At 52.5% G+C, this 12769-nt stretch overlaps 1 protein-coding gene across 4 annotated transcripts in view; it reads right to left on the bottom strand.

The window, feature by feature from the left end:
• arvcfb (ARVCF delta catenin family member b) overlaps positions 1–12769 on the bottom strand; it is a 59893-nt gene that overhangs the window by 30052 nt on the left and 17072 nt on the right. For 3 of the 4 annotated variants that reach the window (XM_035525996.1, XM_035525994.1, XM_035525997.1), the window contains exons 2-3: positions 8937–9095; positions 3614–4227 (exon numbers count right to left, since the gene is read on the bottom strand). In XM_035525996.1, coding sequence (XP_035381889.1) covers positions 3614–4227; positions 8937–9095 — 773 coding nt within the window. The remainder of the gene's footprint in view (positions 1–3613; positions 4228–8936; positions 9096–12769) is intronic. The other variant, XM_035525995.1, reaches the window with a different exon arrangement.

The following is a 12769-nucleotide window of genomic DNA, read 5'->3' on the forward strand; positions in this document are numbered from 1 at the left end:
GGAGCAGGGTTACAGTAATAAACGCTCCTGGCAACAGAAGCATCCGTGAAACAACAGGTGGAGCCTACAGAGAAATCCCAGCCACGACGCCAGCGTTGCTATAGATACGGACGCTACGTAGCTGTACGTGGTTTGGAGAGCAGATAAAGGGGTTCAGCAATTGGCCAATCAGCTTCCAGTTAATAGGAGGAAATAAGAGCCAATCAAAAACAGGAGATGGAGTGCCGCCTGTCCATCAATCTGTGTCTAGCTCTGAGGATGTCCAGAATTAAGGACCAAGACTTTGCGGGACTACGGATGTCCAGATTAACTCACACACACAGACGGACCTTTTTAACGCTCTGTCCTAATTATTAATGAACTAATCATGGCATTTCTGAATCTCCGGTTTAAATAACAAATGAAACGTGATCATTTAACGCAGTGCGTTTTCTTCATTGCTGTGATGAGTAGCTAAGCGGGTGCGATTACCGTTATGGCCCCGCACTTCCGCAATCGCTCCGATCTACATGCTGGGGAACTCGCGCAGCAGGAGTCTGCAAGAGCCACGTGAAAGTCTCCGAAAGGAGCCTGCAGTGAGACGCCAGGCTGAGACGTCAGCGTTGAGCCGTGGGTCTGAAACGCAGGGCCAAAGTTCTCAGTTGGTGTGGATGAAGTGTACGAGGGCTGAAACGAGGGGTTAACGCACGGAGCGGAAACACGGGACAGCGTCAAGACCCGTGTTTAAGCTCAGACAGGTGTGGGTATCTCTGGCCAGGTCACCTCTGTTGCCTATAGGTTGTTTGTTTGTGTGTGTGTGTGTGTGTGTGTGTGTGTGTGTTTCTGAAGGACATGGAGACTACAGCTGGCCATGGTTGGTAGTGCTGGTAGTGCGCACTGGGCAAGTCACAGGGGCATGATGGGTAATGTAATGGCAGCTTCAAAGGCAGATTGGTCCTGGATATGATGCGAAAGTGTGTAAAACAGAGGAGAAAACCCCCCGACGTCATTAGAATAACTACTTTAAAGCACTCATCTCTCCAGCACTAACCTTCTGGCTCCCACACACACACACACACACACACACACACACACATACACACACACAGAATAAGGGCTTTGTAAATTGAAATTATTGAGAGATGGTTGAGATGGATGCAAGAGTCAAGCAGTCAGAGATGGGAATGTCAGGATTTGCATTTAAATTGGTGCCATTGTGTGTGTTCATTCACAGGACGTGAAATGTACAGACTGCAAGGCAAGACGTGGCACTCAGATGATGATTACAGAAACGCTTACATTCCACTCAAACCAGAAGGTCACTGATACGCGTGCATGCGCGCGCGTGTGTGTGTGTGTGTGTGGCTAATGAGCTAGTATACATCCTGCGGGCTTTTCCGACGTGGCGCGTTCCCTTCAGTCAGCCAGCAATTGTTCCTCTCCTTCTTTCCGATAGTATCCGAGATGAACGGGTCCGTACGAGGACACGGTTCTCCCAGGACGGCACCTGCTGGATCTTCCCACCTCTCACACCCAGAGCGCTTCACTCAGCTCAGACGTTCCTGGACGAGACGGACTAACTCGACCGAGCTCGGAAGAAGATGGGGGGGCCCCCGAACGCCAGCTCGTCCTCGCGCTTCCGAACAGCTTTACGGGATGCGCAAGTCACCACAGACGTGATGCTTCTCCTATCATCTCCCACAGATGGAACAGATGTTTTGTTATTCGTCCAGGCTGAAGACGGAATCCTTCGTTTGGAATCATTAACAGCTCTTTCTGCAGGAGGCAGACGCCCAATTATTTTCTCATTTGACTGAATTTCTCCCTTTCCCAGACACATACACAGAAATAAATCATACTTACAAGCTCACAATTTCAGCTGGAAATACAGCTCCCCATTAATTTACCTCCACCTTTTTAGCCTTTTTGTAAACGTCACTAGACTTTAAGTGCGGAAACGCACAAGCAGCTCTCCTGTTCTAATGACCAGGGACGGCCAGCTTGTCGGATTAACGCGCTGATTTATAGGCCGAAGCCGTTTCCAGGCTCTGTGTCGCGCTAAGCACTTGCTGGGGGGGGCGGTGCCCCGGCGTGCCTGGGGGGTCGTCTCCGTGGCAACCCCGTGGAAGGCAGGTGTGAAGGGGTCCGACAAATGGAGAGGAGCTATCGGAGGTGAATCGGTGGGAACGTCTGAGGCTATTAATCACTATGACAATGGGCCAGCAGTTTGAGAGAGAGAGAGCGAGAGCATGCAAGTGATGAAGAGGCAGGACGAGGGGAGAGATAGCAGGCAAGCTAATCTCGACACTGTTTACACGCCAAACGTCTCAATTTCCGCGTGAGCGTAATTGGTGGTTTCCGGAGCACGGCTCGGCGACGAGCCGCAATTATAACGCCTGGATTGCCGCGTTCGTTAGGAAAATCTTCTTCCCGGCCTGTAACTGAAGAAGTGCTAATAAAGACTGGGAAGAGGCGGAATACTCAAGAGACAGAGCGGGAGAGCAGTGAACCAACGAGGAGGAAGATAACGGAGGTCAACTCGTTAGAGATCTCTGACATAGACAGGAAGAACAAGGCAGAGAGAGAGAGAGAGAGAGGGAGAGAGAGAAAGGGAGAGAGAGAGAGAGAGAGAGAGAGAGAAAGGGAGGGCAGAAGTCACATCTGGCTTTATAAACTGATGACAACCTTTTCCCCTCATAGTACACCATTAGAGAAATAGCCGTCAGTGGCTTGTCATACCTGGGGGGGTGCGTTTCTGGACTGAGGAGTCACTAGTCTGACTGCGTCAGCCGTGAAATCCCTCCGATATCTTGTTACTTATTTTGTTCTTTATTGTTTATATTACTATTGTGGTGACCGTCGTCAGCCAGAGGAGGGTGAGCTTTGAGATATGGTTCCTCTCAAGGTTTCTTCTCCAGGGAGTTTTTCCCTCACCACCGTGGCCCTCGTCCTGCTCCCTGGAGGCTCGGACTTGGGCATTTGTAAAAGCTGCTTCGCGCCGACAGCTGCTGCGACTTTGACGTCTCTCCCCCGGACGGGCCCAGAGCCGGGCCCTTTCCAGTCAGGACGTCCGACCGGCGCGTCTGCCACGGAAAAGCTCTGTAACAAAGAGATGGTCGGATCGAGGGAGGAAACCGGCGTCAGGGGGAGGGTTGCCGTAGCGAGGGAAAGGGGGAGGGGCCATCTGAGCACAGGCAAGAGCGGACGCGGCAGTCGTGAACGGTGGCCTCCTCTGGCTGCACGAGCACATGTCAGGGGTTAACTGGGAAGTCTTAACCAAGATGCCCCTCTGCGTTCTCAGTGTAAGAATGTTTTCGAACAAAAGGCATCCATTGATGAGCATAATCTCCCTCTCTCGCTCTCTCTCTCTCCTCAGGAGACATTTGAACAGAGCGTGTCGACCCGTGTCATGACCCACGTCTCGTTTAAAGCCAGCAGCACCCAAAGTACCAGACAGTGGCGGTGAAATCGCCCTCAACCCAGACCCAGAACACAGCAGACAAACAAACAGGCCAGGATCAGGATCGGGCCAAGATGGTGTCCAGGTCCAGAATGACATCAGACCTTGATCCGACTATGTTCAGACATGGGTGGGAACAAAATCAGGGCGAGATCGGGGCGGGCTCCAACTCACCTGCTGCGCGGGCCGTTGCGGAGTGGCTCGCGGAGGGTGTGCGCGGCGGCGGGCAGCGTGCGGCGCCCTGCGGTGGAGTAGTCGGGCTCCAGGTCGTACGGCTCGTCATCGTCTGGCCCGAGGCTGCGCCGGTCGTCCTCCAGGCCGTACGGCTCCGCCTGGAAGCGCTCGGGCTGCGAGCGGCTCAGCTCCGCCGCCCCGCCTCCGCCTCCGCCCATGGGCACCTGCGGCTGCGCCACGTGCCCGTAGTCGTCCTTGCGGATGGGCAGGGTGTAGCTGTTCTCCACCCGGTAGCCGTACGGCCGGTAGGGGCGGTAGGCCACGGCGCGCGATAGGCTGCCGTAGCCGTCGGCCGCGTCGTGCAGGCCGAAGGGCCGGTACGCGGCCTCCCCGGCCTCGCCGTAAGCGTCGGTGTAGCCGCCGTAGCCGCGCGGCAGCGTGGATGTGGCCTGCAGCGGCACGCCGAAGCGCTCGCCGTTCTTCAGGAAGCGCCGGTCCATGGAGTCCGTGTAGCTGCCTAGCGGGGACGAACCCTCGGGGACGGGCAGGCCGTCCGGCCCCAGCGGGACCTGCCGCACCGTGCGCGTGGTCACCGTCTTCACCATCTTGGTCACCTGCCAGGGCAGAAAAGATTGTTGTGAGGTCAAACCGAACGACAGTTGACATCAGCGCCGAGCGCATCATGGGATCCACCCTTTCTATCCACAAACAGCAAAGAGGTGGCCTCGCCGGATGATTGACAGCTTGTGCGGCCAATGCTAGGGTTGCGTCAGACTTCCGGATGAAACGGCCCTTGTCCAGAGTCAACGTCAGCTTGTTTCAATAGAAGCTTATTATTTCACACAGTGTTTACAAAGTTTCAAAACCAGCGAGGACAAAGTTGCTCAACTGGAGTTTTAAACACAAACTCGTGCCTGCTGGAAATGTACCAGAGGGTGCACTTTTGGTCAGTAACCCTCTCTAAATTCATACTTGCATTTTGTTTTTTTTGGAGAAAATTTGGCTCCCACTAATCAAAGAGGCTGACCCGCTGAGCTACGGCTGGCTTTTCTACTTCCTGGCTACCTCCGCTGTCTAAAACCGCGCTAAGCACTTCACAGAGCGTTCCGGAAAGCGGCGTTTGTTTGAAAAATCATGGAGCGGGGATTCAGGCAAGTCCAGGCTCAGCGCCAGACTGCCTCGCACACGGCCGCTCAATTGAGAGGAGAGTCACACGGTTAGGAGAACCACCTTCTACACGCCGCATCTGACAACGGAAACAATGTTGTGGGGGGAAAAGGTCTCAATACTGGGAGGAGGACTCTCGCAATTTCTGCATGAATGGCTCTTAACGGGTTAAGATATATAATTTAATCTTAAGATAAATAAAGTCATATTTAACAAAGAAAATGCCCAGTTGACACTGTCGTGTCTAAACTGGACAGGTCAGGCTGTGTTGGAGAAAGCGGAATCTCTAGAACAACGACCTCTTGAAAAGTGGAACAAATGACCGCTTAAGAGGTCATTACACAAGAGGTCCACACACTTCTCGCTGGACGGCCTGGACCGTACAACCCCTCACGTCATCTTCCAAACGACTGCAGAAACTCCAGTCTCTCGTGTTTTAGGTTATCGGCAACAAAACGGCTCTGTCCTTAACGGAGACCACCTTCTCCTAGAAGGTTCTCAGTGGGAGAACGTTTGTGGACAGCGTTGGCAGTCGCACTGCGGAGCACTCGGAGTGGCCTTATGCGCATGTGGGACTGCCAGAGCAGTCTCGGGACGAACAGAGAACAAGGGTGTTCCAAAAAGCAGCTCACACGGGACAAGCGTGTCACGTGACTGCACACGAGCCTCTCAACCAGCTGTGTGGAAACAGATCTGCAAAATCCATTTGCGACACACCGTTTAGGTGGCTTGGCAGCATGCGATCGCAGCCATTAGAGAGCGGTTTAGACAGTGAATCATAATTACAGGCATGGTAAGTAGGAAGGGGAGGGGCTTAATCAAACCGCCTCCCCCCCACCCGACCGTCAGCGGCCAACTAGTTGGAAACTGAACGGCCACATGTGTGAAAAACAGCGAAGTGCAACGTCTTAAAGCGCTGTGAGTAAGGACTCACCAGGAGTCCTCAAGACAGAAGAGAATCTGGGACAGCTTCTGGATGAGTCTCCCAGCGCACGCCGACGAAAATAAACATGCAAATGGAGCCGTATCAAAGCCAAAAGGCATACCAGAGTTCCCTGACAACTCCCAGTCCAACGTGCCAAACGCGGGTGGGAAAGTGCCGGGAATGGTCTCTCGCGCCGGATGGTCTGGCTGCCAGCTCTGTCCGGAACGTTGTAAAGCGATCGTTCCGCTCCGGAGCTCTGGTGGGGTTGTGAAACGGCACAGAGTGCATGGACCGGTCAGACGGAGCCACGGGAAGGGGCCGGGTTGTCCGATTGTCTCCAGCGGGTCATGCCGGCGAGACGTAGGGGAGGTGGTCAGCCCCCCACGCCCCAGCCCCGCCCCCGCCTCCGAGCGGCTCCGTTAGCTGACGGGCTTTGAGGGACGGCTTGGTTTCTCGGCTGTTTTGGTCAATTTTCTGTTAATCTCACTAAACAATTAAACTAATAGCAGCACATAAAACGTCCAGCCAGCACTAGAGTTTAACGGCACTATTACCGGAGTTATTGTGTTCGTTTGGGGTGTGTGTGTGTGTGTGTGTGTGTGCTAAAGGTTTATAACAGACTGCTATTTTGGGTTTATAGTTCATCTGCAGTTAGATACCTCCGGATGCATCATTGAGGTACCAAAAGCTCTGCTGGCTTCCCCAGTAAGTAGCTACATAAGTGGCTGACAGGCAGTGCCATTAAACCCTTTAGGGCAGGAAAAAACTGCAACTCAAATGCTAGAGATGTAATCGGTAGATGTATATCCGTGAAGGCATTAAAGGCCCGTTTTACATTTCCCAGTATTGCGTAAGGCTGTGCATTACTGTGGCTCTGTGGGGACTGGAACCCCTGACCCCCTGATCACAGGGCAAAATCTCACACGGCTGCAGTGCTTGGAAGCCCCGGGAAAAGGGAGCTTGATGAACTCCTGGACGAGCGTGCCCACCAGGCACAGGGGGCACGCTGCCTCTACTGCTCTACAGGCTACAGGGTGGAGCCTTTGAACACAGCCAGGGAGAGACGAGAGAGTAAGAGGCTGTTCCCCAGCCACTGTGTGTGTGTGTGTGTGTGTGTGTGTGTGTGTCTCTCAGAGAGGCAGTGAGCGAGTGAGTAAATCAGCCCGAATGCGTGTGTGTGTCTGACTGGAAGTGTGTGAGAGTACGTGTGTGTGTCTGAGCGAGCGCGAGTTTGTGTGTGTGTTTGCGTGTGTGTATATAAAGAGCATGTTTAAATGTTTAAGCGCACGGAGACACAGACAGGCAGGGTTGGAAAAAGCTGCTTTGATCCTTCAGAAGACCACAAGCGGCATTAAAATGAACGTGAATATGGCGGAGGCAGCACACACACACGCGCACACACTCACACACTCACCGGGACAAGCTACTAGCCGCCCAAGAGTGCTGTGGATTATAGCTAAGATCATATCATGACAGCAGCTATATCTAATAAAAGAGTGCACGTGTGTGTCTGTGTGTATATACATGCATGTGCATGCCTTCGTGTGTGTCCGGGGGCGGGGGTGTTTTAAAGCCTTGGTCCTCCGTCTACACACTCAGCTGGCTACATGAAGTGCACGTACGGAGGTGCCAGTCAGCCTATGCAGTGTGACCGGCGTGGCACGTTTAGTGGGGGGCCGGACCCCTGGAGCAAGCGCGGGAGGAAGGAGCCTCCACCCGAGACCCTCCATTTCTCACGCCGTTAGAGCAGCCCAGGTAACGAAGCGCGGCGGCCCCTCCCGGACCGGGCCGGCGCCTTTGACGAGATTTGGCCAAACAGAAATGACTCAGAGATGGAATAACGGCCTCGTTGTCTCGTTCTGCCACTTTGAAAAGAGCGGCCCCGCCGGTTGGTTAATGTAACCGTCTTGAAGAGGGAAAGGCTGGAATGTTTCCAGAGAGAGAGAGAGAGAGAGAGAGGAGAGAGAGAGAGAGAGGAGAGAGAGAGGAGAGAGAGAGAGAGAGAGAGGAGAGAGAGAGGGAGAGAGAGAGACAGAACAAAACTGAGCTAGGCGAGATAATGAAAGAAAGGGCAGAGCTTTTGTGCACAGGTAGCCATTAGAACTGACTGATTTATGGCTTTCAGTATCAGACAGCTGTTTAACCACTAAAACGCCTGCCTGCATTTTTCTGGAGCCTCTGCTGCTAACGGACCTGTGCCTGCTCTCACTTAACTGAAGCTCGTCAGACCACACTGTCGAGGCCGTTAAATAAGCACAGAGATTAAATGTCCGGTGCGGGAAACAGACCTCTCAGAACGGAGGTCCGTTTAGCATGTGGGCTTGAAAACATCTATGCACGTGCGTCTGCGTGTAAGGGAGCGTTTTAACTCACCTTCACGTTAGCCAAATTGTTCTTTTTATAAAACAACAAAACACAAGCGAAGGACGATCAGGAAAAGTGCGTGCAGGAGCAATATAAATGATAGGGATAGTGTGTGTGTGGTGGTAGATTTGGCGCTCCAACAAGCAGACATCATCTGGGCAGACCATCAGACCTACACAATTGGGTTCGGGGGGAGGAACTGTCTCCCTTTCAAGGTTCCCTTTGAAACATCCGCAGTGTGCCATGAAAGTACATTTGAGAGACAGACAGAGAGAGCGAGCGAAAGATCTAGAGGGAGGGAGAGAGGTGTTTTACTGTGGTTCGGAACGACAGGGTGTCTGGGTAAAGAACCCAGGGGACTTTGTGCAAGCTCTCTGCACGTAAACACACACCAGCATGGATGCAGATGCACACACACACTCACCCCTTTGGGTTATTTGATAACTACAGTTTTGTGCTGACTAATTCCACCATACGACGGCGGAGGATTCCTTCCCCTCTCCTTTGACCTCAAACGATGTGAATATTATTCATCATCACTAGGGTTCACTTTAGTTATAGTAAAAGTAATGTCGGTGCTAGGTGTTTAGCATGCTACATGTGCAAGAGTCTAAGTAGGGATTTGGGTGTGTGTGTGTGTGTGTGTGTGTGTCTTTAGTTTCCCTGCCCGATGATAAAGTTACAGTGAATAAAAACTGCCAACCCTGACCTGATTTAAAAGTTGTTTTGAGGTTGTATATGTGTGTGTGTGTGTGTGTGTGTGTGTGTGTGTGTGTGTGCGCGCACAAGCGTGAGAGTGAGATTACTTTGTAAAGTTTGTAAAAACAAACGCAGGCCTCGGAGCGAGGTGGCGGTAACTGTGGTTACCTTGGTCTCTGTGCGGCGTGTAGTTCCGTCCTCAGACGTCACCACGGAGACGTGGGAGGTGGGCGTGCCCGGGTCCTCCTCTATGGTGATCGTCTCTTCCACCAGCTCCTGGGGTTCTTGCATCATGGCCAGAGATGGCTGGTTACTGGGACTCTGCTCCTGCAAAAGGTCAGAGGTCACCGCACTGAAGTCCAGGCTAAGAGCCCTCACCTGAACGTTACCCCGCAAGCCACCAGCCACCCTTGTTTGATAAAGAAAGCGTCCGGTAACGGCTAACGGACAGTGAACCTTTCCCGAAGCTGTTTGCTATTCCTCTTTCTACCAGCAGGCTGACGAGCACACGGTGATCAGGTCACCCAGCCCCGCCCACTTGACCCACCCCCGTATTGCTCAAGATAGACGGCTGGGCTGGAGCCTATCCTCTAATAGCAACAGGTACACACCGTCGTCCGGCAACCTTTCGGACACGGTGACGGAAAACGCAGCAGTCGGAAGCAAGGCGGGTCTGCGAGCGTCCCTTGAGCTGGTGGTATGGACACCGCGCGTCCAGGTGGGCCTGCGCTCGGAGCGTCTCCGTGGCGACCTGGCAAGCCCGCACGGCGTGGCGCTCTAACAGAAAACCAGAGGCTGGAAAGCGTGCCGTTAACCTTTAAACATGCGCAGCTAACATGAGCGGTTAAGCCTTTAAGACACGCGTCTAGCGCTGCCGGCCCATACGCCTCGTCCTCAACGGATAAATAAAGACGCGGCGTCTGGATGAGCCTTTTCCTCTCGCGCTGCTCTAATGGAACATGGTGCCTAAAAGCAAAACGAACGTTTATGGCAGCAACTGCCATTAAGGAGGAAATGTAGGCAGAGCAAATAACTAAGAAAATCATTTAAATCACTCCGCTATGAATATCTGATACCCAGATCTGATCAGATTTTAAATGTCTCATCTCACTGTTAAATTACACAGGGAAAATGGCAAAGTGAGAATCAACAGCAAACATGCCATTCCTTGACAACTTCTTTTTACGGAAACGCACACATGCAGACTATGTGGAGTGTGTGCGCACAACCTGCCTGGAGCTCCACAACCCAAACACGTTCAGCTTCCCAAATGTTTAAGGGAAGAGAGGAAGGAGATGAGGAAGTCCTCGTAACCTTTAGGATGTGGAGGGATGGACCGGCAGGACAGGGCAGGGGGACAGATAAAGTGCGGTCAAGCGCAAGCCTACACGCTGATGTACTCAGCCTGAGAAAGATCGCTGCCAGTCTGGCAGGGGGCACACACTTACACACACGCACAGAGAGCGCGTGCACGCCGCGGGGATGTCTCTTCGACAGCTCCCTGGCTACGTTACTATGCCAATGAACTCCTGAACCAGACGTGCGCGCGAGCGCCTCAGACGGAGGGTTCTTGGTCCTCCTTAAACGCACGCTGCCGCTTCAGAAGAGACCTGCGCCGCTTAGAAGGTGTCAGCTCAAAAACCCCGCCGACGTTACAACGAGCGCATCCATTAGCAGAGCGAGCAGGATGGCAGTAACGACGCCGTAATCACTGCCGAGTCACGAATGGCACCCGATCCGCGGCGCGTGGCATAAGAACGCGCACGGCGTCAGGAGCGCCTGCTAACATCAAGTTCCTTCTTTTTGGTTTGTTCAGTAGACATGTTCTCACACACACACACACACACACACACACACACACACACACACACACACACACACACACACACACAGGTTTAGTTTCCCTACAGAAATTAGGACTGCAAGCTCTGTGTTATATATAGATTAAAGACTCCAGCCTTGCTTCTAAATATATTCTCTCTTTATTTTCATTAACGTAGCTTCATTAGCGTACTTTATCATGGTCTCCTAAGATGAATCAACCCTTTATGTAAAGGCACTTTGATATTTTAGGCTGTATAAACAAACAGTTATTATTGATGATGATAATATTATTATTATTATTATTATTATTAATAATAATAATACATGTGAGGGCTTCCTGACTCTGGTGTTCATGCGGATGGTCAAATCCTAAATCCAAGCCGTCCCTTTTCTTCCCATTCCCGTGAACCGTGCCTTGCAAAACTCTTCCCACTTTATGGCAGGCCACGGAATACGGCAGCAAGGCCTGGAATCACGTCTTTTCCGAGCAGCTCTGCCTGGCCCAGCGGGCCAAGGCAAGGAAGTGGTGGCTCAGGCACCAGATCGCTCGGCAGAGAAAGGGGGCGGGGCCTGTTTCCTAGCAACACAGCCTGGAGTGCAACTGCCCGTCCACGGAGGGCAGAAGAAAGACTGCTTCCTCTAGTCCTCCTCAGAGAGCCCAAACACGGAAGATGTGCAACACGTATAACCGGATCTGTCCCTTCTGGAATCATGCAGACGTTTGGAACACGCCCAAAAGGTCCGTAATATAGAAACGGGAGGGGGGATTCATCATCTAGTATTCGGCCAACATTTTTATTACAAGCCTCATTTTGTGCTCTGAAGGTAACGCACCAAGGGTGCCGCAAAATTAAGCCCCAGATCAATTTTCCCAAGACAGCGGCCCCCTGATATGCCACCCCCCCATTCACCATGTTTGTTCCCCTTAACTTGAGAGGGAATATTAGACAAGCCGGAGCAAACCGTGCAGATTTACGACTCGGGGAGCGGCCTCACCGCCAAGAAGGATTCTCGATCAAATCAACAGCGGAGTTGCTCATTATGCTTTGCTAAAAAGAGTCAAAAATCCTCAACTGTTACACTGGCCTTTCAGAGATGATGGCATCACTCAAAGCTGTCAAAGACGTGATGGACCTGCTATTGTCGTCGTTGTCGTAAACAAGACCGTACAACGTCATTGGCGGTCAATGCAAGGCATTTGTATGAATCAAGGTTTTGGTAGAGGTCCATGGGTTAGTTCACCTTCCCCATTTTTTTCCCGGAAGCTTCTTCGCAAACTCCGACTTAGGTACTGACTACTGTGACCATCGTGGAGTGCCCCGGCTGGACTGGGCGGCCAAGGTTCGTCCAACTCCAGCTTTGTGAGAAGGACAGACATCTGTCTGAAGGTTCCTGCTCCGCTTCTCCGCTGCGGGTCAACCTCAGCGTGGCTCGGCACGCGCCGCCTAACGGGATTCGGAGCCGGGCCCGGAGCCAGAGATCATTACCGGGCTTTTACATGATTAATCCCCTCTCGCGACGTGAGCTCGGGTAACCTTGGGCCGCGGAGGTCTCACACGGGCACCTGCTGTCGGAGCCGTGTTGGGCGACTCTCCTCGGAGTCTGCCAGTCGGAGACCAGGACTGATGCTCTCTCCATGGTGTGTAGGGAAATGGCTTCCTACACCCACGACACGGACCCCAACCCCGCCTCCACCATTCCATTGTTTTTAAAAAGGCCCGGAACCGGGTTTTTAAAAGAAATCACAAAACCACAGAACAAAACCACAACAATAATCAAATGGCCAGGCTTCAAAAGATCCACCCCCACCCCACCCCGCATGCGTCAATGGCACCGAGTCAAATTCCGGAGGGATAAAGGGAATAGGTATGCATGGAGCCTACAGACAGCGTTCCTGCCGCCGAAGCATGGACAGAATTCTCGTAATGTAATAAACAACAGACATCGCGAGTCCACGGCCTCCTTTCGAAACCAGAGAAGCCGAAGGCTCACAGGACGAAAAAATAAAGTCTTGAGATGGTCATTCCCCCCCACCCTTTAAACATCTGGTAAGAATTAGCCACACATGAATCCAAGTCAAAACATGTCGCAAGCATTCCCAGAACTCTGCAGCTTGCAGTACGTCTCGAGAAAGACGCGCACACACGCGAGCGGTCGGAGAGGTATCACTGAACGCG

This window comes from Electrophorus electricus, chromosome 5 (assembly GCF_013358815.1).
Source record: "Electrophorus electricus isolate fEleEle1 chromosome 5, fEleEle1.pri, whole genome shotgun sequence".
NCBI lineage: Eukaryota > Metazoa > Chordata > Actinopteri > Gymnotiformes > Gymnotidae > Electrophorus > Electrophorus electricus.